The sequence below is a fragment of the Barbus barbus genome (genome assembly GCF_936440315.1).
Source record: "Barbus barbus genome assembly, chromosome: 36".
NCBI lineage: Eukaryota > Metazoa > Chordata > Actinopteri > Cypriniformes > Cyprinidae > Barbus > Barbus barbus.
The window spans coordinates 17408251-17435821 of NC_136714.1; the positions used below are offsets into that span (position 1 = coordinate 17408251).

General features: G+C 39.0%; 1 protein-coding gene across 3 annotated transcripts in view; it reads right to left on the bottom strand.

Annotated features, from left to right (window-relative positions):
* Positions 1-1709: 1709 nt before the first annotated feature.
* The window catches only part of LOC306855772 (ankycorbin-like), a 65905-nt gene continuing 40043 nt past the window's right edge, over positions 1710-27571 (bottom strand). For 2 of the 3 annotated variants that reach the window (XM_079394635.1, XM_079394636.1), the window contains exons 7-18: positions 26939-27009; positions 11161-11267; positions 9425-9612; positions 8668-8693; positions 8205-8285; positions 7961-8050; positions 7341-7463; positions 6781-6882; positions 4950-6488; positions 4703-4855; positions 4156-4221; positions 1710-3996 (exon numbers count right to left, since the gene is read on the bottom strand). In XM_079394635.1, the coding sequence (XP_079250761.1) occupies positions 3919-3996; positions 4156-4221; positions 4703-4855; positions 4950-6488; positions 6781-6882; positions 7341-7463; positions 7961-8050; positions 8205-8285; positions 8668-8693; positions 9425-9612; positions 11161-11267; positions 26939-27009 (2624 nt within the window). In that variant the 3' untranslated portion in view covers positions 1710-3918. The remainder of the gene's footprint in view (positions 3997-4155; positions 4222-4702; positions 4856-4949; positions 6489-6780; positions 6883-7340; positions 7464-7960; positions 8051-8204; positions 8286-8667; positions 8694-9424; positions 9613-11160; positions 11268-26938; positions 27010-27571) is intronic. The other variant, XM_079394637.1, reaches the window with a different exon arrangement.

Genomic DNA, 27571 nt, shown 5'->3' on the forward strand with positions numbered 1-27571 from the left:
TATTATCCCATCTGTTTTGATATGCAATTACTACATCTGGATCCATTAAGGCGTATCAGATTGTGATGGCGATGGAGGTTTGGGGAACTCATGCAGTCGTTCTGAAGGCGAAATGCATCTGCAAATACAGAGAAATGTAATTCAAGTTATTACATGCCATATTCATCATTATCATCATACAGTTCACAAATGCCAGTCTCCAAATTTAGCTGAATTCACATCTACTTCATTGTATTTATTACATATAGGACATGGTCACTTCTGGTATTTATGCTTCTGAAGGCATTTTTAAACAAACACATTAAATTTTTCATTCCTTGCAACGTAGGCCAAATACAGCATGAAAATCTCAGGATAAAATGGAACAATGTAAATAGATTTTACTTTTAATCTGAATTATATTTGAAGAGTTCAGATACAAAAGCCTCTAAATTCCATCTGAAATTTTCTTCTAAGATGAGCATTTTCTCAGGCTCCTATGTTTATGTTCAGTTATTTTGCTTTAACAGCAATGAAAATAACCTATTAATTGCCATTAAGGTGAAAATACTGAACCAACACATAGGAGCCTGAGAAAAATGCTCATTTTAGAAGAAAAATTCAAACAGCACTTAGTGGCTTTTGCATCTGAACTCTTCATTTTATTAACTGATTCTAATTTGTAGTATAGCTTACTTTTGACTTATTCTTAAGAACTTTTCTAAGGAATATTGGTCAACAGCACCATCTAGCTGAGACAACGCTTACTTTGGTGTACAACAGTAAGGGTCCAGAGAAGAGGTGGGATGCGAGGGATTATTCAAGATCATTTCTTGATAGGAAATGAATAACAGCTGAAAGTCTTAAAATTAAGTAAACAGTTTTTGCACCACAGAGTTCTAAACCTATAAACCCGCTACTGGTATTTCTGCCATGGCAGGCACTTCAGTGTTTAGTGCTCTAATGTGGTGTCTATTTGGTTGAATTAGATGGTATTTTCTATGAACAAAGTTAGAAAGTGACATTTTAAAGTGGTAATCCCACAGGGTAAAGTGGTGACATTACTCAGAATTCAGTTGGCATGACATCTAAGAACATTCTGCTGAGTGAGTGAGATGGACTATTGTCTCTGGGTAGGCCTTCAGGCGCTGATAGTTGTTCTCCTTGCCAAAATGGCATCTAGAAACATTGACAGCAGCCTTCATCAAAGCAGTAATTTTTTTAAATTACTCACAGGAAATGGAACTCACATGCTGGCCTGTGTTGTTTCTGTGTTTTCTCTGAGAGAACTATAAAAGGGAGACATCAACTATGAAATTCTTCCATTTGTACAGCATTACTTTTACAGCTTCATGAGATGTTTTCAAATACATTTATTCATTTAGCTGACGCTTTTATCCAAAGCGACTTACAATTGCTATATATGTCAGAGGTCGCACGCCTCTGGAGCAACTAGGGGTTAAGTGTCTTGCTCAGGGACACATTGGTGTCTCACAGTGGATTCGAACCCGGGTCTCTCACACCAAAGGCATGTGTCTTATCCACTGCGCCATCACCACCACCCAAATAGTTTTATAAAGCATGATGTGCAACTAATTATCAATACTGATAAGAACCCTACAGTGCTATTAAAACAATGCCATTACATTAACTTTATTGAATTGGTGACACCTTACAATAATGCCGCATTTATAAATATTAGTTAACAAATTAGCTCACAATATCTTTTTACAGCATTTATTAATGTTTGTTAATATTAGTCGATACAAATACAATTGTTCTTTGCTCAATTACATCTTATTGTAAAAATGTATTAGTAAATTTTAAACATAAGAAATAATGTATTGTTCATGTAACTAATTTAGTCAACTAATGAAATTGTATTTTAAAGTGTTGCCACAGAACTGTTAGTCATAAGGTTTAAGGGCTAATTTGAATTCACAGCAAGATTACTGACGCACTGCAGAATTGCCATTTGCCATGAAATTGAAGCCAGGGCTGAGCTCTTCCTGCCTCTGGGAAGCTGTATTCACATTTGTATAGAATACAAATTATGAATCAATAGCCGGAAAGCATTTTGTTCCACAAAATGTTCTTATAAGCCAAGAACAACCTGTAATATTTATACATTATTTAAACTACGCTACAATGACATAACTCACTCCTAATCCCAATATTATTTAATTTGTTTTGTGCTTCATTGAAGCCAAATAAGAACCAATTAAGAAGTTTATTAACTATGCAAAAAATACAACAGCCAACAGCATGTTGTCTGACTCAATCACATTGACACAAATACATTACAAAAAACAATTCAATTGACTATCAACTGATAATGAAATATGACAAGTGCTCAATAACAATATCATGGTCATTCAACAGGGCAGTTATTTTTGCATTAAAATTTTCTCTTCAGAAACTTAAGTTATCAGATATTTATTGAACAATTTCTGATGCAATTCGGACTAAATGGCAAATGTGTTTTGTATTTTTTGAACTTGTTTAGTAATGCAATGGCACTCAGCAAGCAACTGTAATGCATAAAAAAACAAAAAGCAAACATGGCACACAATAGTGTTATTTCTAGGTAATGGGACACTCAATACTTAATACAAAACTCTGCTATATTTTCTATGAAAGCAATTACTCCTTATAAACAAGTTTATATCATATGCGTCCCTCAAATTACATTCAAAAGCTACAACACCGTATAAAACCAGGTAACGAGCTAGGCTTTAGTGCATAGATAAAATGACATCTACACCATGCTCTACAGGTGAATAGCATGTTTTCAAGTGCTACTATATATTTCTTAACACTTACAACAGTTTAGGTGTCAAAAATCCTTCGTATGGCCCACATTTCAGCAACTCCTAAAGTGGGGAAGTGTGTTTATCCCTACACTGATGTAGCACACGTACAATGAATGTTTAACAAATTCCATTTCATCCTTTCCAATCCTTATTTGTTGTAAAACCCACAACTACACTGAAGTGCTGAGGCTAACTCACCCCTCACTGCGTCACTGAATTCTTTAGTACACTACTAACTACAGTAATTGTTTAACATGCAGTGACTTCATTACTATTACAGACAACATATTTAGGATGCGCAACTCTAAAACTAAAATGTTTTAGTGCAGAAAATTGGTTGGACCAAGCATAATGCAAAAGAAATGTTGTGCAGCTTCATATGTTATGGCCTCCAAAATATTACCAGGGGCTTTAAAAATGAGTAGAGGCACATGGACACAACCCATCAGGTGTCCTAGAAATGGCAGGTTAATGCTGGCATCAAAGAAAAACTGTCTACTGACTAAGAAAAGTGCATTTGCCCATTGACATTTTGTCAAAGCACCTACCCTGAAAAAGTGGAGAATTCAACACTACTGAAAAAGGTCGCAAATGTCCTAGAACAAACATCGAGCCACTTGACTTTTCACAGCATGCAGATACTACAGGTGGCTGCACTACACAACAACAGAAAAAGACAGAAAACTGGTTGTAAAAGGTGCATTGCAATGGACTGCTATGCAGGCAAACACACTTTGTGCTTTGTTTGTGCATTCTACCCCAATGCAAACTGACAAATAATTGTCTCACAACAGGATCAAATACTGATTTTGTTTTTTAACAATGTACAAAAATAGAACAAATATCAAAACAGATTTCAGAAGATGGTTGACTGTAGATTGTGTTTCTTTGTCTGGCACTGTGTGAGCTGAGAGATTGTGCGCACATCAATTGTTTTCCCCTTTTCGTAAATTATTCAAGTTCGCTATACATTTCCAAAATATCAGGGGTAAGCCAATAGTGATTTCAATTGGTGCTTGACTACATGTGTCATTCTGATTGATGGTTTCTGGACTTTAGTTCTCAGATGAATATCCTTTGATCACTGTTTTTTGGCTGTTCATGAACAACTGCCATACTGGCTCGTTCATTTGGCCTCGGATGGCATTTTGCACATTACAAGTATCTGCTTCAAAGCCTTTTGCACATCTTCATCCATCTGGCCCTAAAAAGAAAGGTTAGAGAGTTTAAAAGTGATATTCAAAACTAAGAGAAAAAAAACACAAATAATAAGTTAACAGTATATAGATAGAAGCAAACTCAAAAGAATAACTTGTTGATATGTGCACACTATAATATGAACTGATTGTAAATAAATACAGACCTGGACAGCATAAAGAAGGTGCATCCGGTAGACTGAGACAATTTCATTGTGACGTTTCTTAGACTCCTATTGTGAAAAGAAAGCAACTCCTTTGAATATGTTTGGAAAGCCATTTTGAACATATGTTATGCTCATGCGATTCCAGTTTTCATTTTCTCTGTTTATAACACAATCCTGTTCAAAATGTTTGGGGTCTGTAACATTCCTTTTAAACAAATGAATACTTATATTTAGCAAGGATGCATTAAAATGATCAAAAGTAACGTTTTGAACTTTCTGTTTATAGAAAGAATCCTAAAAAAGTAATCATGGTTTTCGCAGAAAAATATTAATATTTATTTAAAGAAATATTACAAGTGCATGATATTATTGTTTTTACTGTATTTTTAAATAGATGAGGCCTTGGTGAGCATAAGAGTCTTCTTAAAAATCATTACAAAATTTAACCATCCCCAAACTTTTGAACAGTTCACTTGTTATATTACTTATAAGAAACTGAAGATTAGATGCCTTGCTAATTTAAAGCAGAACATGGTTTGTAACATACAGCAAGTTGATATAGCAGTTGTTTGATCTGCTGTTGGAGCGAGTCCACCTGCTGGCTTTGCTGTCTCTTAGGGGTGCTAGTGGTGTACGACAGCTGTGAAAGGCTGTTCAGAGCATCCTTTAACTTCATAACTTCCTTTGAGAGCTCATCAATCTGCAAATAATTAACAAGCACAACACATTAGTTGTTAACATGACACATCCGCATCAGTTGGACAGAAATGTGAGTGGGAGAATCCAAAAATCACCTTTTTATTCTTCTCTCGCTCAGATATCACATGGTTTTCCACCTGCTTCTTCAGCTGGACCACACCCTCCTGAGCCTCCCTGTACTTGGTATTCAATGCACTGCACTCCTGCTCCCTGCTCACTGCCAGCTCCTGTGCTGCTTCTCTCTCATTTCTGGTGTCCTTCACCTCCTGCCAAGCGGCCGTCACCTCCAGAGCCATCTCATCCTGTTTCCTGAGAGCATCCTTCAGTAGGTGGTTCAGGTGACTTATCTCACCCTCCAGCGTCTCCCTCATCTGCTCATATTCCAGTCGGGATAATGAATCATCTGGAGTTACATCCTTAACTGTCAGTCTGTTCTGCAAAGCATCCACCTGCAAGGTCTTCTGGTCGTGCTTCTCTTTAAGAACTTCAACTTCCGACTCCAGGTTCTTGATGGCCTTCCCCAAGGACGCCACAACCTGGGTGTGGTCAGCAATAGCTACAGACGATTGAGCCTGGTTTTCGGCGTCTTGTTTAACCTGGGCTATTTCTTTAAGTGCCGCTTGATGCTTAGCCTCAGTGTCCTTCAATACCTTCTGCATGTCCTTCATCTTGAACGCCAGCTCTTGAATTTTCTGCTCATGCTCCTCCTTGGTGACACAGGCCCCATCTGCCTTGTCCTTAGGCTCTGAAGCTTTGGACTGCAGCTGGTTGCGGGTGACGCTAAGCTCGCTTTTGGCCTCACTGTACGATTTTGAGAGCTCCAAAAGTCGCCGCTGCAGCCCATCGATAATCTCGCCAAGCTCTGCCTTCATCTCCTCAAAGTCTTTGGCAGCAGCCTCCACCGGCACAGTGCCTAGAAGGGCCTCCTGGAGCATCCTGATCTCCTCTTGAGAGTCCTTGTACCTCTCGATCAACAGTGCCTTCTCCTGGTTCATGTTCTCCACCAAAGTGTTGTAGGTGTTCTTCAGTTCTTGACGCTCTTCCGTGGATCGATGGACACTTTTGAGCTGAGCCTGAAGATCCCTTATCAAACAAGCATCTTGCTTTTGCTCCTCGTGCGATACGGCCAACTTTCCCTTCAGTTCTTTGACCTCCTGCTCCAGACAGCTCTTCAAATACTGAAACTTCTGCACCACATTGTCCTCTTGTGTACTCACAGAATCTCCCCTCATCTGTAACTCTTGCAAAGCTTCCTGGCATTTTTTGGTATCTTCACCCGTGCTTTTAGATGCAACTTCAATTTTCTCAAAGTCAGTGTTGAGTTTGGCCTGAAGGGTGCGGTTCTCCATTTTGGACTCTAAAAGTTTGGCCTGCAGATTCTCCAGTGCGTCCCGTAGCAGTCCAATTTCTTTATCCGTACTCAGCCTTGTGTCCTCCTCAATCTCATGTTTGTTTGAGGAACCACTGATGTCCAGAAAAGACAACTCTGAAAGATCCTCTTCGTCACCAGTATGGACATGCACGTCGCTGGAGAGCTCGAAATCAGCACGGGTGGAGTGGTACGAGGCATTAGACTCAATGCTGTTTGGACGGGGACTTCCCTGGCCTTCCTCTCCTTGTGGAGCTGGACGTTTCTGCTCGGTGAGAAAAAATAATGACTTGAGATGCACTTCCTTATTTCCAAATGCTCTTTGCTGTGTGCAATTTCCACCAACCAAACACATTTTGTAAAAATTTCCAAACAGGTTTCCCAGTGTTTACACAGGCCGCCTTAACTCAGAACACTCACTGTTTGAATGGCCTGACATAGCATCATTTTCTCCAAAAGAAGTCATGCTACAAAGATTAAACTGAAAACTGATTTAACTGAAAAATCACGTCATCTGTAAGGTGTTTTTGAAAATCTAAATTTTTATGGTGAGTTACCTTTATTATTTGGGCAAGTTGCTGGTTTTCCAGGGAGAGAGAGGCTATCTTTGCTTGCAGTGCTGCAATCAACATTGAATCTGGGTTCCCAGAGTGCTCCATCTGTTTCAAAACAGGAGGACAACAAGATATTTTTTTACAACATATTCTTTTTTGTTGGGCCTTGGACACCAAAAATTCTACAAACTGATCTGTTACTACACAAAATGTCCCTAACATAAGTGGCTGTTTTGAAGATCATTAATGAACACAAGAATCAGTGTCTCTGGGCTTCTATGCTTACTCAGGACTCTGTAAGGTCACATAAAAAAGACCCAAAGTTGTGTGTCATCAGTTAAAACTCAAACATGATGTGCAAACTTAAAACTCATCCACAAGTTCGAGTCCAAAATCGGTGGTGTGGAAGAGAGGTCTGCTTTTGTGTCCCCTAAAGCAAGGTCCTTCACCTGGCCAGGGCCAGTAAAAATGCAGCTGTTAAAGTGGGTTCCAGAGAGCAAAAGTGGCTGAAGATCAAAGCAGCTGCCACATGAAGGAATATTAAAGGACTGTGCGGTACTCGCCTTGGGCTCAGTCTGCTCCACAATCTGCTTTAGATCTTCAATGGTCTCAAGGAGCATGCTTTTTTCCTCATGCAATTTTTCGATCTCTTCCTTCAGTACAGCACTTTTCAGCTCCTCCTCTCCCTCAACAAACAGGAAACGAAGAATACCCAGTTAATCATGTCATTGAATAATGAACAAAAAGTAACAGCAACATGGCTATGGATTAGCTAACACAAAACCTAAAATGCTGCATTTCAAATGGTACGTATAAATGTTTGGTAGGCAGCAAAAATAAAATAAAAATAAAATAATGATAATAATATAGGCCTATACACACACAAATCACATAACAATTACTTATTAATTAATGATTAATAAATAATACTTATCTTTTTTACAATGTTTTTAGCTATAAAAAATATTTAAAAAAAATGTTCCTTTAAAATGTAACTAAACTTTATTTTTGGTAGTTACAAAAATTATTTTTATATTCTTGTAATTTACATTAGTATAACAATCAATATTATAATTAATGATAATAATAAATATACTTAATACACTAAATTTTATATACTTAATTTATACTTTTTTTACTCATCTTACTAATACTAAAACTCCTTAACACTTCACTATTTTACCTTGTAATTGAATCTTTTGGATGAATCGCTTTTGCTGGACAAAGGAGTTTCAGTTGGAGTAAAATATGGTGGTGAGATGATACCAGCCGACTAAAAAAATAAGACAAGGTAAAGCTTAAGGACAGTATGGACACAGAAAAATGGTTACTTATCAGCTGTAGATTCAGAAGTCATCAAATGAATAATTGCATCTAAGTCTTATAGAGAGTGCAGAGATCACAGATTCAGCATTATGTGCCTTTACCTGAATTGGGCTAATGGGAGGAGGAGGTGCTTTTCTCTTTTTGGGAGTGGAGCTTCTGTCCTCATTTAACTTTTGACCATGCTGAGATTGTGTGCATGATAAGCAGAGTGGCAAAAAGAGAGAGGAAGACGAAGTAAAGTGTTTAAGTTGTTAGTGAAATAAACACTGCATACTTAGTTTGGAAAAAGAAAACTATCACCACAGCGTGAGGCAAACGCCGGTGCATATTTCTAACAGTGCATTGCGGGATTGTTTGTCAAATGTGAGAAAGGAATATTCAATCAACAATCCTGGCTTGAGGTTGACACTACTGTTACTAGTGAACTAAGCATTCAGTTAAAATGTGAATTTTAAGCATCTACGGAGAACCTTTGCATTTTCTGTCAAGTGTCAATCAGAAAATGTGGAAAACCATCACGTCTGAGGTGATAAAAATAAATGAAATGAAAATGAACTTGCTTACCTGAGGGGTTCTCGCTGAACTCTTATCTGCTCATACAAAGATACAGGAGGGGAAAACGTGGAGTGGGGGGTCATGATGGGAAAAATTAAAATGGCATGTCATTGCTGGTGCAAACATTAATCATGCTGTCCTAATATTTCCTTGTTTCATTATTTCACAAACACATCTGAGAAATTCTGCTAAAATATTGATTAACTCTCTCTTTCACTCCCTGGACATGTGTGGAAGCAAGAGGCATTTTCAAAAACGCCACTAGATAGCAATGTTGAGCTAAAAAGCTCTAAAGGCCACAGAAAGGAAAACATTCAAGATGACAATAATATCAACTGGTTTCTTTTATTTAATACTACTGGGAGGAAAACAATGAGGTTGTAAATCCCAGACTTTCCTCTATCCCAGTGAATATTTGTAAATTGAACAACAACTGGTTTGTGGTTACAGCCAAATCGCAGTTGTGATGATGTGATATTCAGTAGGCTACAACAGCACTAGCTCTTGCAAAATTGGTTAAACCACAGATCTGGCAATAGTATGTGAAGAAATGTTACTGTTATTATTGTTCAGTTTTGAGTGGAGTGTCATTTGGTTATTATAGAACAGCAACACATTATATATAATGTCCATGCTACATATAACAGCAATAGCAATAACTATATGGAATTGCATAATGACCAATGGTATTTTAATCATAATTTGGAATGTGAGCTTTACAACCAAATTGTGTTAATTGGCATCACATTGGCATTCATGAGTTTACCTGACTCAGACTGCGGTCTGTGAAAGGCAGTGTTAAGAGCGGTTCGGACCTCGCTGCTGCCTGACAGTTTGGCGTAATGGAGCACGTCGTGGCCCAACGAGTCCACAATTTGCAGGTCAGCTCCCCTCTGCACCAGCAGCTCGACAGCAGCCGGACAGCTGCTCTCACTGGCCAACATCACTGCAGTTCTGCACGGATAACAGCATGTCACTTCCACTTTCGTTCAAAAGGTTGGTGTCAGAAATTAATCCTTTAATTTGCCAAGGATGCATTATTATTATACTATTTTTTTTTCAAACGTTTGAAATGCATTTAGATAGTGTTCTTTCACTGCATGATTCAGTCTGTTAAAATGCATTTAAAATGATCACAAAATGAAGATTTTGTGCAGAAGATGAAGACGTATACATTTATATCATTTTATATAGCAAATCAATACCATACAAAGAGTGCCGTTTTTTTCCTCCAAAAATCAGCATGATTACATATAGATTTTTTTGGTTTACAACAGTTAGACTAAATAAACAAGAAGTTAATTAAGAGACTTGCATTTTAGACACCATAGTTTTGCCTCTCTGAGCAACATGACAGTGTTTTGTTCCTGAATTAATCAACCATTTAAATGATTCAGTTCAGTCGCAATGACTCACTTATTAACAGTGACTTGCTGACACCTACTGGCGGTTTTCATTTCACATTTAAAGTATCTTTTTTTTTTTTTTTTATAATTTCAAATGAGTATTCAACATTTTATGTCTTAAATATTAAAACATTATTTCTGCATTTGTATCGGCAGGTTAAATGCATTTGTGTCCTACATTAAACAGTGTGTATATATATCTAAATGCCACTTCAGATGAAGTTTCTGTTTCCTCTGCATTGCAAAGGTGAATTTTGTTGATTTAATGTGCCCAAATGTCTTATTTTAAATAACTGATTCCTTTAATTAAAAACATCTAGTTTGAGATTTATAGGCTAATCCCAGGGGTGTCAAACTCAGTTCCTGGAGGGCCACAGCCCTGCAGTTTAGATATAACCCCAATTAAACAAATCTGATCCAGCTAATCTAATCATATAAGATTATTTGAAAACTATATGGTTTGTGTGTTGGAGGAGGGTTGGAACTAAACTCTGCAGGGCTGTGGCCCTCCAGGAACTGAGTTTGACACCCTTGCACTATCCCAGTGCTTGCCTCCCTTCCACTGCTAAAATGTAACCAAGTAATTTTTAAATGAGCTACTTTTTACTTTTACTTGAGTAGATTATTAGACTGGTACTTTTACTTGTACTTAAGTAAAATGTCATTAATGTAATGGTACTTTTACTTGAGTAGAATATTTTCAGACTCTTTCCACCTCTTCAAATTAGAATGATTTCTGAAGGATCATGTGACACTAAAGACTGGAGTAATGAATGCTGAAAATCCAGCTTTGCCATTACAAAAATAAATTACATTTTAAAATATATTAGAATAGAAACTGCTTTTAAATTGTAATAATATTCCACAAGATGGTAAGCATAAGAAACTTCCTTCAAAAACTTGTGAATGGTAGTATACTGTATGTGCATGCTTTAAGATGGATTACGCTATTATACCGCAGTTTTAATGACACTGTTGGCATCCCAATTTAGTTTATTCAGCTCACTTGGCACTTTATGATAGTAGGAGGTAGTTTAAACTGAGAAAAAGTTCTTATCAGCCGTCTCAATATTATGACTGATGTCCAAAACCCTACCTGCCATGTTTGTCTCTTGCATTGATGTCAGCACCCCAGTCCAATAAACTCTGGCCGACCTCTGTGTGTGCATGCTTAGCTGACAAAAGCAGGGGCGTGAAGCCATCCTAAATGAAAAAGAGCTTTGAGTCAACATAGTTTTTCTTCAAATACCATCTTATGCATGTTAAGAGGCCATGTTATAGTAATAGACAGTACATTAGACAGAACTGGCTTTAAACGAGACATTTATCATCAAAATGTATTACAGCTTTAGACAACTAATGTCAACGGAGGTATAACCTGATGCATTAAGTTCTACATGATAGTAGTGCACTTTGGTGGTCATTTCCCCTTTTCATTCCCAAATTTCCTTGGGCAAACAATACTATGACAGAGAAAGGAAGAGCTCAATGCTCCCCACCAGTGACCCCAAAGGTCACAGGTGTTCTGCCAATAATTCCAGATTGAGAGAAACTGACACCTCATCAAAAGCACATTTAGGGTGAGCTAATTGGTAATGTCTTAAATTCTGCGTACATTATGCTATATTTGAATAATTTATAAAGAAAAACAAGAGTTTTTTTTTTCTTCAGGAAGCAAGAGGTGCATATCCAGACTTTCTATGTAAGCTCACATAGAAAGGTGCCGTTTTTCTCCGGAAAGTGTGAGAAATCTGACACTGTGTTGGTGCTAATTTATGGTACAAACACAACCATTATTTCATAATCTTATTTTTAAGATTGTGCGTGTTGGAGATACACCAAAAAGGTTTAAAGACCTTTTAGATGCTTTTCGCTTTTCTTAGCTGGCAAATGATTAGTCATTGCAGTCCAGGGGATGTTTTGTGCTCATATGGCATTAAGAGGAGAAAATTAAATGATTTAGTACAATCCTATGCGCTGACTGGTTTCTACCCTGGCATGTACTGAAGAGCCAGAACGAGATTAAATTTAACAAGATAACATTTAAGACATCTGGAAGGTCAGCGCTCAGCCCAACAGGTCAGGGAATAATATAATTGCAATTTGAACTAAGAAGAACATTTGTGCGCCCAATATTTGGGTTATAAAACATAAAATGATTACCAATTTTGTAGCAATTACACATCACATCAAGGTGTTTTAAGTCACATTTTTTGTACATTCTAAAAGTGACCTTTAAGTCAATTGACATTTTGTAGACAAATTGTTGTGAAAACATAATTGTTCAACATTTTTTCACAAGCCCAAGCCACATCTCTCCACACAGCAAAAAATCCCAATTAATTAGTTTATAACTGCACCAGCACTGATAAACACAGCACAAGTCTGCTGTGGAGAAAGTTTTATAAAATATACCTCAAGGGTATATTCACAACCATGCCAATTTTTTAATGTCTAAGTCACTGTAATAAACATTAGGATAATTGTATCAGAAATGATTGGTTAGTTTACATAATGAGGAATATACATTCATCAGTCTTAACTTAAAACAGGTTTTCAGATAACATTGCATCCAACAAACCAAGATGTTGCCATGCTATTGTGCTCAAAGAAAGTGACCACCCTAAATACTAAGTATAAGTTCTTCCAGGCATGATATTATAAACTATTCATATGAACTTACACCCTCAGAAAAAATAAATAAATAAATCGTACCTTATTTGCAGAGCTGGGTTGTAACTGATTACATTTAATATGGATTACGTAATCAGATTACAAAAAAATACATTCTTGTAATTAGATTAAATTACATTTGGAAAATATTTGGAATCAGCCTACAGTTACTTTATTACTGATTACATATTCACACAATAACAATAAATTATTCATAATTGATTGATTCTCCCTAATTTTTCCTTTAATCTGTAAATTTTTATTTTTTTTAAATAACCTACCACTAATACACATTCCGAAAGTCTTCCACTTTTGTGTGCATTCACACAAAGACCAGTCACTAGTCAGGTGGTTATCATTACACAGCAAATTGAAAGGCCACACAGCATTTGACAACTGGAATTACAATTTTTTCTTCTTCTCAGGATTTCAACATTGCATCAACTACTGATGAACATTCATTTTTATTTGAATTATCACTAAGTAGGTTATTTAACCATGCATGTCTTTGGAAGGCTTTTGTCTTTCAAACACATTAAAATGAAATATTCACTTTATTTCTTACAAATATAATGCAGGGAAAAGTTTTTTCAGCCAAACGCATTTGCAGTGTTAAAAGTTATTAATTCCCAAAGAGTTGAATTAACAATCTACAGTGTTAAACAGTACTCATGTTCAGTGTTGTTATATGGTGTAATAGAGTGGGGGAACTATGATGTCACTTTGTAGGCAGACCGGCTGTTAGCATGAAACTGGTTCCCTCGACAAAAAGACAATAGGATTTTTCCATAGGCTTTTGGATTATCGCAAAAATAAGTTCTGTGTTCAATCATAGTTCATGAAACTTACACGTTTTGTCCATCAAGATAATCTTCACAAAATAATACAACTTTGATGAATTTTGAAGCCTAAATAAAAGCGCCAGAACTGAAAAGCTAAACTTAGGCTATAAAAAAACTACAGCACCACGGTCGCTCGCCTTCAACGTCACCACCACTGCGCTGCCGACAACTTTTCAAACTTATTTTTAAAATGTTCAGTGAAATGCATTTACTCTGTATATGAATTTTAATCCACGCTACATGAACCTTTTCATATAAACTGAAAACTAGAGCCAAACTAAAACTGAAATGAAACATTAGTAATAATTAGTATAATGAATAAATGAAATAATCTTAACTAAAGGACATTTAAAGCACATACTTCTGTACATTTCAAATAAGGTGCATTAAACGTCAATAAATCCTTGATTAATATGAATATTTTAATTAAAAACATATCCCCACATATTTAATCTTTTAAATCACAGCAGAGTGAGCGAGTGTTTGGATATGGTAAGATAAGAAACTTATTTTAGTGAACAAAGTACCACATTTCAGCTCATTTTGTTAGGGTGGTTACACAAAAAAATTTTTATCCTTGCTTCTAGGAAATCCTCAATCTATATGCTTTCTAACAGCTTCATGTGGCCGTAAACATTTAATTTTAACGTGGCTTTAAGCACTATGCATCATTAAAGTTTCACTTTCACCAAGTAAAGCTGGCAGGTGTTTACATATAATAATCGTAATACGAGTTTACATTATGGTACGAACCCAGAGTCTCCGCATCAGTAAGCGATAAAACGTCTCCATTTACTATTGTAACCTCGGTTACTTGAGAGTGAGAACGAGCCATCACGGAGACATTTCTCCATTATAGGAACTCCTCCCCTTCAACCTTTCCTGAAATCCTAAATGACTGGCCAATTGTTGCGAAGTATGCAATCGTATGCAAATACTGACGAGCTTGAGAGGCAGTATAAAATGCAGTGCCCGCAACAATTACGTCAGAATCTGATAGTGAACGCCTGCAAAGCATATATCCTGAATAGACATACCTTTCGACCATGCCCAGGAGGAAGCGATAGCCCTTGTTGAGTGAGCCCTAATATGCAAAGGGCATTCCAAACCTCAATGTAAATCCTCAAAGCCCTGACGGGGCACACCGAAGTCTGAGCGTCCGCATCACGCGAGGTCGATGACTCAGAAGACAGGGCAGACAATGAAACATTTTGCGTTCTGAAGGGGGTAGATAGTGATTTATGCATGCAGCCTGGTCTCGGCCGGAGAGTGACGCTGCAGTCACCAGGTCCAAAGCAGTCGAATACAGTCGCTGTCCACAGAAAAAATGTGTAAATCCCCTATGCGCTTAGCCAAAGCAAGGGCAAGAAGAAGTGCAGCTTTGAGAGATAGCTCCTTCAAATCAACGGATGCTAAAAGCTCGAATGGTGGCTGTGAAAGAGTTCTTAACACCACCCCTAGGTCCCAGGGCGGGACTGAAGGCGGACGCGGGGGATGCAATCTCCTCACTCCCTTAAGAAAACTCACCACCAGCACGTGCCTACCGATCGATTGCCCGCCTAGCGGGGAACGAAACGAGGCAATAGCTGCCACATAGACTTTCAGTGTTGATGGTAGAGATCCACTATCCAGTCTGTACTGTAGAAAACGCAGAACATCCGACACGCAGCAAGTAGCCGGGTCGATATGAACATCACAGCACCATTTCACAAACACTCCCCATTTCAGAGCAAACAAACGCCTCGTAGAGGGTGTCCGTGCCTCTGAGAGCGTGTCGAGCACACGAGAATACCTCTGATATCCCCGAAGCAGCCACACATGAAGGCTCCACTCCGGGTTCGGGTCCCACACCGAGCAGTTCACCTGAGATAGCAGATCCTACTTGATGGGGATCGGCCAGGGCAGTGCCACCAGCAGCTCTGTCAGGTCCGTGAACCTAGGCTGGTTCAGCCAGTTCGGGGCGATGAGTATCACTGAAGCCCCCTCCTCCCTGATCTTGCAGAACACCAGTGGCAATATCTTGATCGGAGGAAAAGCATTCAGCCTGGTTGCTGGCCAGTGCAATGTCAGAGCGTCACCTTCCAGCGGGGAGTGAGACAGGGAGAAGAACAGCTGGCAGTGCGCATTCTCGCTCGTAGCAAACAGATCCACCTCCGCACTCCCGTAGTGGGTCCAAATCATCCGAACCGACTCAGGGTGCAACCTCCACTCTCCTTGAGGAATCCCCTTCCTCGAAAGCATGTCCTCCCCGTGGTTCAGGAGACCGGGGATGTGAACTGCTCTGATGTGACGGTCCGCCCATAGCAGGAGATTCGCTGCCTGCTTGTACAGAGGCCTGGAGCGTACGCCTCCTTGGCGATTTATGTACGAGACCACAGACATGTTGTCCCCGCCCTCCAGGGACTGCAAGAGCTTGGCCTGGAATACTTGAAGCACCGCCATAGTGTGCAGGGCGGAGGCTCACTCTCCAGCCGAGGAGTCCACCGTCTCTGAGGCTGAAATGGACATAGAGTCCTCCTCGCCTTCCTGGCCGAAGGAAACAAAGTCCACGACGGACGGAGGTGGTTGGAAACAATCATCAGAGGAGGAGACAGGGATAGAGGTGACAGTTGAGAACGGTGGCTTCGTGCCAAATCGTCGCTTTCACCTTTGGGTGGGGGAGGGGGCCCACCAGCGGCTCGCTGACAGCAGTGGGTCTCACCCCAAGGAGGCCACGGGCCACATTCTGGCGAGTCCTCAGCACGCGCATCGGCAGGTCTGCACAATGCATGTAGTCAGACTCCTCCAGAGCCGCCTCCGCGTGGGCCAGGCCCAGGTAGGTGATGCAGTGGTCGTGGCTATCCACCGGGTCGATTAGTCCCGCGTAAATACGGCAGTAGGACGTCATCTTCTAACAGGAATCAGTCGTGAAGGAAAAGATTCTAATGTAATTGTCACGGGCACCGCATTTTATACTGCCTCTCAAGCTTGTCAGTATTTGCATGCGATTGCATACTTCACGACAATTGGCCAGTCATTTGGACTGCGTGAGCCAATAGGACTTCAGGAAAGGTTGAAGGGAAGGAGTTCCCATAATGGAGAAATGTCTCTGTGATGTCTCATGATAGCTCGAGAGGGAACGAGCATCTTCCATCCGAAGACTTGTGTTGCATTTCGGGGCAAAGCAAAAAAAACATTGTCGAACAACAATATAAATGCGAGAAACTATTCATAGGTTATTCTAAAATTAATTGTATTACAAATTAAATTGTATTACAAAAATTTATTGTATTACAAATTATACTACAACTGGAAAATAATGTAAATTGATAAACTGTTTGGCGTGATGATGTTGAATGTCTCCAACGTCATCACGCCAAACAGTTTATCAATTTACAGCATTTTCCAGTTGTAGTATAATTTGTAATACAATTAATTTTTGTAATACAATTTAATTTGTAATACAATTAATTAAGCAAGTTAGCATTTCGGGTTTTCGCCTACAAAGTGACATCATAGTTTGTTTAGTTTTTTTACATCATAGTTCCACCACTCTATTTCACTTTAACACTGAAAGTGCGGAATAAAAACCCACCAAATTGTCTGGACTCCGCCCCTCAATGAATGCTGCCTCGCAAAGCACGACGCCATTTTTTCTTCATGCGACCGAGACGGTAAGTTGGATTGCTTTTCTCTTTATAAAATTACACGCGAAGAACATTTTTGTTGATAATTTTACTCAAGATATGACTGGTGGTGAACACATTTAGAAATTACTAACTGCGAGTGCTTTTGTCAGATTTACGGTGTTAAGTTTGTGAGGTGCAAAGATGTAAGGTTAGCCTACAGAAGAGTGTGAAAGATTAAATAACTTTATGAAATAACTAGAATGAAGGATGTAAATAAGTTTATGATTTGACACCCGTATTATAGACAGATCTCAGCATACTCAAAATTAGGGGTAATCACAATTATTTTACCATTATTTTACAGTCCTAATGTAAACTAAATTACTGAAACAAGTGTTTTTTTTTTTTTTTTTTTAATCCTTTTTTCAATAGAATTGGCCCAGACTTGTGTCAAGTGAAGGAAGCTCCTCTCATTAGATTGCAAACTGGGAGTTTGATGACACTGAGTGTGAGTGATGGAAGCCCTTCAAGAAAGGACCAGAAGCTGAAGATGAAGCCAGAATTGTGAGTCGGTTTCATTTATGTTATTCTATGTGCAGTACAAATTTAAAACACACAAATGAATATGAAAAATTAAAGTTTAACTGGGCAGCCACACAATATCTCCTTATGTTCACACCTGGAATTTACTAATGATTCATTTTAAATATCAAAATGCAAAACGATAAATGGTTAGTTGACCCAAAAATGAAAGATTGTCATTTCTCACTCTGTCATTCCAAACCTGCAAGACTTTCATTCATTTTCAAAACACAAATGAAGATATTTTAAATGAAACCCGAGAGATTTCTGTCCTTCCATCGACAGTCTGCACAACTACCACTTTGATGCTTCAAGAAGTTCATAAAGAGATCATAAAAGTAATCCAAATGAATCGCTTTATACAATGATTTTTTTTTTTCACATTTAAACATTGATCAGAGAACATAAACAGAAACAGAAACAGAAAAACAGAAAATTTGGACTAAACCACATGACTAAATCTTTTTGAAGTATGAAAGTGGTAGTTGCATGAACCGTCATTCAAGGGACCGAAATCTTATATTCTATTAAAATATCAATTGTGTTTCAAAACGAACGTCTTGGCTGAGAAAATGAAATTTTCATTTTTGAACTAACCCTGTAATAAAAGAATGTGGCCATATGCGTCTAGTGTTGGTTCACTTGTGCATCACCCAAGATGCATGCTAATGCCAGGTGTGAACAGAGCAACTGTGTGGCTACACAATCAACTTAGCAGAATGGTTCCTCAGAGAGATATTGTTGTCATGAATTTTTTTTTTCTTCAAGAAGCCAAGTTCCTGGCTTCTCCCAAGACCTTCAAAGACCCGATTGACCTCGGAATCAGCTGTAAAGGAGGATGAAACCATCACCACAAGGCTGCAAGGGACCTGGAAAAATGTCCTCCAATCAAACTGAAAAACATCTTCAAAAAGGTACATTTGGACATTTCTGACACTTCCCATTGTCTGCCTCAATATATTGCCAGATGGGTTGTATATGAAAGGCTAATACAAATAAAAATCAATTGGAGAGTTGACCTTGAGTGTTATTTTTGTCTTTAATCTGCAGGCACTAACAAGAAGAACACCTTGATTGCATAGAAGAGACCACACAGCCATACCTGCTCGCTGATGGGACAGTGAGGAACATCATTCATGGATGCTACACAACTGTTGACAAGTATCTTGCTGCAATTTTGTTCAAATCTACCTGTCATTATTTGTTAATGTCAAGGTAAATTTGATGATTTTGTGTGTTTTATTAACTATTTTATGTTTCTGTGCAACACTTAGTGAATGTGACTGACCAATTAACTTCTACACATCTTATGCTTTAAAAGTTGCCCACTTTGACCATTGTTAATTTAACGTTGGAATTTATACATCTGTCTGAAGTCTCTTGATTTTGCCTAATCTTGTACATTAACACCATACAATATCATTTTTATATTTGCACTGAAAAGAATACTCAAAACAACACCAGGAGTGTAAAATTTGAACAACAATTGCAAGCGTAACACTTTACACTCAGTGTAATTTTTCTACATTGTAAGGTGCTATATTAACACTAAATATTCAACACTGCGAACAGTGTTACTTTTAACACCACATAGATTGGTACCATATATGATCTTTAGTAGTGTTAAAATTGACACTTTAAATTTGCACTGCATTTTTTACTGTGATATATGTATTTGAAGTACCCCTGAGATTTTAAGGTAATAACTTAAGTATCACATTTGCATGTTCACAATTCTCTGGCGTTGGTTAGTGGTCACATGACATGCAGGTAAACAAACAGAATATTAATTTTTAAACACTTTTTAAATAAAGTGTTTTATTTTGATGTTATTCCAAAGTGATTTAATAATACATTGATTTAATTAATTATTTGCTTTTCATTAAACACTTACAAACCCCCTGCAGTTCCTTAAAAAACCCAGTTTGGCAAATCTTGACGTAATGTAATGTTTAATGCACTTCATATGGTCAGTAACAATGAATGGAATATTTTCTCTTTTTTCGCATTTTTATATAAATTTGGTAAGATTATCTTATTTAAATCAATGTGATAAACAAGTTAGGTGAAAAGTAATCTAAAAGTCATCAAAAAGCAATCGTTTTATTATATGACCTAAAATGTGTAATGTAATTGATTGGGTCCCTCCAAGTAACTGCCCCATAGGTTTTATCTAAAGGTACAATTTTGGCACATTTTGGCTGACAGTGTATAAATTCACCCTCATTCAACCACACAGTATTCATTTTTTTTCAGGTGTTTTTGTGCGTCATTTGCTATTCATTGAAACTGCATGAAAAAGAGCCCTCAAAACGATACCCTTTTTGTTCGACAGAAAAACATTTAAGTCACAGTGTGAGTTTGCAATGACATGAGCAACGGAAAATGACAGAATTGTCATTTTTGGGTGAATTATCCCTTTTTAAATCCACATTTTTGCAGTGTAAATTAGAAATCTATGCACACACAGCATGCCTTATACTTCTGAGGGTATACGCATCCCATATGCTGCAAGGGAAAATAAGAGGAAAAGTAGCAGTTGTGAGTTTTCTAAATTAGACCCAGTGGCATTTGCTAAACTTTCGGTGGTTCAAGTTTTCTATCCATTTTCCAGCTCAAAGGCAAACTCCAAGATGAGTTTTAATCCGGATAGGAAAGCATCAGTGGATTTGTCTATTGCTAACAGCCTGGTTTTGAAAATAAGGCCCAGTGTTTTCTAAGCGTCCATCAAAAGACCATTATTTGTGCTCGAGCCAGAATGCTATTGCAACATTAGTTGGGCTGTGTTTAATAATTTAGCAGTTAAATTGGGTATTTCCGCATGTTCAAAGCAATGGGCTGAGTGGGCGAGAATCATCAGAAAGGTGCCAAGCTTGCCTCAGAAGATGACGACGGTGGATAATCAGTGACCGAGAGCAGAAGCAGCCTCTGATGCATATCTACTCTGACACTCTCTCTCTCATTCTCATTTCTGTCTGCTGAAGCTCTTCAGTCACAGTAGTCTAAATTAGAGAGCCACAGCTTGAGGGTCCGTTGCCTCCCACACGACCCTCTGTTTTTTAATTTACAGCTTGAGAAGAGAAAAATGCTTTATTTCATTGAAGCTGCAGACATTATGACAATTGTGAATTACAGAATAGGTGATAATGTAAAATTGAAGACAAAGGCTGTTAAAGTAACAGACAAGCACAACGGCTCAAGGAATAGTTCACCCAAAAATTAACAAATTAATATTTTTTCAAATTTTGCTCACCCTCATGCCATCTAAGATTGGAATTGGGACTTGTCACAACACTTTTCTATTGTTGCTCTTTTGTTGTTTTGAATGCTTCTATTGTCCTCATTTGTAAGTCGCTTTGGATAAAAGCATCTGCTAAAATGATTAAATGTAATGGAAATGGAACAGATTTTGAGAAATATTGCAAGACATCACCCGTTCATCATTGAGTCCTCTGCAGTGAATGCAGTAAACGTTTCACCTCACAAGATGTTAACTAATGAAATGAAGTCTTGTGGATTATTGTGATGTTTTTATGAGCTGTTTTGACTCATTCTGACGGCACCCATTCACTGCAGAGGATCCACTGGTGAGCAATGATATAATGCTAAATTTATCCAAATCTGTTCCAATGAAGTAAACTCTGTACGTCTTTGAATGCCTGACGGAGAGTAAATTTTTAGCAGAGTGAACTATTCTTTTAAGTCAAAATTTATATAAAAAATATGTGTAAAAAGAGGCAGGGGAAATCTTTTATGCAAAATGCAAAACTGCATTTTGTTCTGCTAGCGGCAAAAATGGATTAAAAGAAACTTGACTTTAAAGGAAGTTATGCTTCGGTTTTCTAGATAAAGTGGCTCATTATAAATCATTCACATCACAAGCCATCTTTCTTTACCATACATTTTAGAGAGGATGACTTAATGAACATTGTTTAGCTGTTGCCTCTTTCTTCCAGCAGCCCCCCCTGACAGAACATAGCTATTTGATGCAATATTGTCAGCAGCCATATCACCCTGTAGCCCAAGACTGGTTGCCTACTGAAGCTAAGCAGGGTTGAGCCTGGTCAGTACCTGGATGGGAGACCTCCTGGGAAAACTAGGTTGCTGCTGGAAGAGGTGTTAGTGAGGCCAGCAGGGGGTGCTCACCCTGCGGTCTGGGTGGGTCCTAGCGCCCCAGTATAGTGATGGGGACACTATACTGTAAAAAGCACCGTCCTTCGGATGAGACGTTAAACCAAGGTCCTGACTCTCTGTGGTCATAAAAAATCCCAGGATGTCCTTCGAAAAAGAGTAGGGGTGTAACCCCGGCATCCTGGCCAAATTTGCCCATTGGCCTCTGACCATCATGGCCTCCTAAACATCCCCATATCTACTGATTGGCTTCATCACTGTCTCCTCTCCACCAATAAGCTGGTGTGTGGTGGGCGTTCTGGCGCACTATGGCTGCCGTCGCATCATCCAGGTGGATGCTGCACACTGGTGGTGGATGAGGAGATACCCCCCTTACTATGTAAAGCGCTTTGAGTGCCTTGAAAAGCGCTATATAAATGTAACGAATTATTATTATTATTAATATTAGCATGAAATATTTCTCTGGAGTTGCATCAGGGTCGTTCATCCATCCCCGCAGTCAGTCTAATCTCTGGGATAAAAGCACTGTGGGTCTTAACAGAAAACACTGCTATTAAAGGATAACTGTGAATAATTGTGGATTCATTTGTCAATTAATATATACACTAGGGCTGTATACCTTGGAGAACCTGGCGATACGATACATACCTCGATACACAGGTCACGATTCGATACGTACCTCGATACAGAGCTGTCTCGATACGATTTGATACAATGTGACACGATTCGATACGATTCAATAAAAATACATGGGCCAGAGCCAATTAGTTAATGCTGAACACATTTACTCCAGATTCAAGATTCAAGAGTTTTATTTGTCACATACACAATTATACAGAGTATAACCAGCAGTGAAATGTAGGTCAGGTCCGCTCCAAGGACAATGCAATTATAAAGTATACAAATATTAAGAGAAGAAAAGTAGAAAAAAATAAAAAAATAAAATAAAATAAAAGAATAAAATAAAAAGATAGATAAAAAATATAAATATAAATGTGCAGGTCAGTATGTTGTTGACTTAAATAGTACTAAGAGGAATGTGCAAAATAATGTGCAAAAAAGTTGTACAGGGTATATAATAGCAGCAATATGAGGTAGAGAAAAATTATGAATAGCTTATTGATATGGTGATATTTACATGGAGTCAAGTGATGTTATGACACAGAGTTAGAGTTTAGGAGCCTGATGGCCTGGGGGAAGAAGCTCCTCCTAAGTCTCTCAGTTTTTGCCATCAGGCTACGGAAGCGCTTACCAGATGGAAGCAAAGTGAATAGACGGTTACCAGGGTGATTTGAGTCCTTGAAGATTTTAACAGCTCTATTTTTGCAGCGTTTGAGGTAGATGTCCTGCAGAGAGGGGAGAGCAGACCCTGAGATGCGCTCAGCTAAGCGCACAACTCTCTGTATTGCTTTGCAGTCCTGATTGGAGCTGTTTCCATACCACACTGAGATGCACTGAGTCAATACACTTTCTATGGTCCCTGAATAGAAAGTTTTCAGGATTGCTGGTGAGACCCTGAATTTCCTCAGCTGTCGCAGATGGTACAGTCTTTGCCTGGCTTTCTTTACCTGTGTTTGGATGTGTGTAGTCCAAGTCAGGTTCTCGGAGATGTTTACACCGAGGTACTTGAAGCTGCTCACCCTCTCCACAGGGGTCCCACTGATCATAAGAGGAGTGTAGGGCTGCTGCGGTCTCTTCCTGAAGTCCATGATCAGCTCTTTAGTTTTGCTCACATTCAGAGAGAGACAGTTGTCCTGGCACCATGATGTGAGTCTCTCTACCTCGTCCAAGTATGCGGTCTCATCGTTGTTGGAGATGAGGCCCAGAACCACAGAATCATCAGCGAATTTGACAATAGATGTGGAGCTGTGAGAGGACACGCAGTCATGCGTGTAGAGAGAGTAGAGCAGGGGACTCAGGACACAGCCCTGTGGGGCTCCTATGTTCAGAGTGATGGAGTTTGAGGTGAACTGGCCAACTTTCACCACTTGAGGTCTGCCGGTGAGGAAGTCTTGAATCCAGTCACAGAGTGAGGAGTTTAGGCCGAGGTCTGTGAGTTTAGATGCCAGCTTGATGGGGACTATAGTGTTGAAAGCTGAGCTATAGTCAATGAATAGCAGCCTTACATAATTTCCATTGTTGCTATCCAAGTGTGTGAGGGAAGAGTGGAGAACGTGAGAAATGGCATCGTCCGTGGATCTGTTTGGGCGATAGGCAAACTGAAGAGGGTCCAGAGTATCAGGGATGGAGGAGCAAATGTGGCTCTTTACAAGTCTCTCAAAAACCTTCATGACTATAGATGTGAGGGCAACTGGGCGATAGTCATTCAGGCAAGAGGGTTTATTGTTCTTTGGCACAGGGATAATGATGGATTTTTTGAATGAGGTGGGAACCACGGCGGTAGCAAGGGACTCATTAAAGATAGAAGTGAGCAAACCAGCGAGCTGATCGGCGCAGGACCTCAGAACACGGCCGGTTATCCCATCAGGTCCGGCTGCTTTCCTGACGTTCACTTTCTTTAGCGCCCTCCGAACCTCATCCTCCGACACGGTGATTACAGGATCATCGCTGCTCTGCCTGTTGCTTCCAGACGCGCTGGTCGGCAGAAACGCGCCGCCGCCGTTGCCATCGAAGCGGCCGTAGAAGATGTTTAACTCGTCGGCCAGCAACGGATCTGCTCTCACCTCCGCGGAGGATTTGTTTCCGAAGTCACAGATGGTCCTCAGTCCCTGCCACATCCGTTGAGAGTCGTTGAGCTGGAAATGAGACTCAATTCTCTCCCTGTATCTGTGTTTGGCGGCTCTTACTGCGCGTCGGAGAGCATAGCACGATGCTTTGTACTCGCTCGTATTCCCAGACAGAAGAGCCTCATTGTAAGCGGCGGTGCGTGTGTTAACCGCGGCACGGATTGTTCTGTCCACCCACGGTTTCTGATTGGAGAATGTCCTTATCGTTATTGTTTCTGTAGCTTGCTCGGTTAGCGTGTTTACGAAGCTTAATGCTACATCCGTGAACTCGCTGACGTCAGAAGAACTCGCCCGGAACATGTCCCAGTCGACGTCATCAAGCGCCGCCTGCAGCATAGTCTCTGAGTGGGAGGACCAGCGCGTCACTACTCTCTGCACCGGAGGTTCCTGAACGAGCCTTTGTTTGTATCTCGGTGTTAGAAAGATGGCAGCATGGTCCGATTTGCCAAAAGCCGGTAGTGTAGGCATCCTTGAACTGAGTGTAGCAATGATCCAGTGTGTTTGGTCCTCTAGTTGGACAGGATACATGTTGATAAAAGTTCGGCATGACCTGCTTGAGGTTGGCTTTGTTAAAGTCCCCCGCGATGATGAAGGCAGTGTCAGGATGTTTGTTAATGTGGCCGCTGAGCACATCGTGAAGCTTAGACAAAGCCAAGCCAGTGTCCGCCTGTGGTGGAATGTACACAGCAGTACACTTGGTTTTCAACAAACAGAACTCTGCATTTTTCTTCAATTTATTGAAGACAAAAGTGCATTATAACAAAGTGCATTTTGCTTAAATATTTGCAACTTTAAGTGCTCTGATTAATTGTACACAAATTGTATTAATCTGGAAATTACCACAAGTCAACATTTAACTTTCCAAGGGTACAGTCTGAGCTCACACAAGTACAAAATCTTCTTCTTATTATTCTTAACTTCTTATTAAATCTTCTTATAGTTCTTTTTTGTGACACCATGTACTGCCATAACATATTTCACTATGAAATCACTTAAATGCTACATCTTGCTTTAACATTTTCCATGAGTTTTTTGAAACTCGCGGGCGCCGCTGCGCCCCCTAATGGCCGGGCGGAGTATCGATACTAAGGGCTAGAATATCGATACTGTATCTTTTTTTATTATATCGGTATGTATCTAAGAATCGATATTTTGAGCACACCCCTAATATACACTGCAGGGAAAGCTCCAAATATCCAAAGAATGTTGAATAAGAATAATTTGTATACTTCTTATAGATGGCCAGATAAGGCAGATGCATATTAATGAATTCCTGACATAGAGGGGTAAATAAGGTCAGCACGATGGGCAATAGATTAAAAAACACTTGAGTTTTAGCATTGTGATTGTTTCACTTAACAAGAAACTTTTTAACAAAACACTGAGGTATAAAAAGTCTGGATTTGCCTGACTGCCAATATTTTTCTGCTGTTTTGAAGTATTTCAGTTACTTAAAACTAATATATATATATATATATATATATATATATATATATATATATATATAGAATGATTGTTAAAAGTTCAAATGAATGGCAGATGCTAACACTAACCATCCACATATGTTTATGCTAAATTTGGGTCAGTGAAAAATAAAACTGGATGGATTTAAACAAGATTTGTACAGAATGTTTAATATATTTACAAATTCTAAGAGAACAAATAGGAGTGTATTTAATGTAAAACTTTTTTTATATGTATACATATTATACATTTTAAATACTTAATAAATATTACTGTATAATAAATTATTAAATATTAATTGATATTTATAATTAATTTATTAACACTCTCAATATACATTTTTATGGTAATACAAATGTTTCTTTTACCAAAATATGCTACATAGTTTGTTGTTGTCGTCTGAGTTCAGAAAATAAAATTCCTACTACCTGTAAATAAAGAAAACAAATTCTTTTTGTATTACTAGTCAGTGCTCTTGTCATTACTCAGACAGAAGCCATTTAAAAGCAGCATTGTGAGACTCTCAGAGGAATAAAAGAAAACACATTGTAGAAGAAAAACTAAAAAGACAAGAGCAGAGCAGAAAAACTACTTCGGACAAGCAATCTCCAAGTAACAGGGACCTCAAGTGTGCCATTGGGATTTTAATCAATGTAGCCGAACACTGATTCAAACCCACAGAGAACAGAGTCTTTGAGGAGTTGTGTTTGACAATGCACATGTCTGAGGTAGGCCACAAGCAGTTCTGAGATGCAGCAAAACACATGGAGAGAAAGACAGGAAAGTCATTTTCTCAGCAGTTCAGATACCCTAAGACTTATACATACCGAATCCTTAACATTGACGTGACACTTGTGCCCGCACAGAAGCTGAACTATCACAGTGTCTCCGCTGGCAGCTAAAGAAGAAAGAAAGAGTACAGATAATCAGAAGCAGTTCTTTATCCCCACAGAGACACAAACAAGAGTTTAACAGCTGGCCAACAAACGCCTTAAAGAGTAATTACAGTGAACACTTCAAGCTTTCCCACAGAGACCAAAACCAGGCTCATAGTGTGTGACAGCACTTATTTCCTAGTAATTATTAGCGACCCCTTTAAAAATTACACTGTGTCGCATTTCTCAAGCAATCACGGCCTTTATTCTCATGCGGCAGATGGCCATTAATGCATACTCCCATCATCTGAAGGATTTCTCTGTTTTGTAGTCTGTATGAAACCATGTTTTGCTTCTTGTTTTTCATCGTGGGATAAATGACATCCTGCCAACAGACTTCTGACCTCCAGGTGGCTGAAAGCTCCTCGCTCTTCGTGGCCTATCCCTCGCCGGTTAAATCCATAACAGCTGGCATAAGGCTCAATCATCAACAAACATGCTGTCAATTTTTTCCCCCTACACCCCACTTTTTCTATAGAGAGTGAAATGGGCTTGTTAGGGAGCAATTTTCTGAGCAAAGAGTCT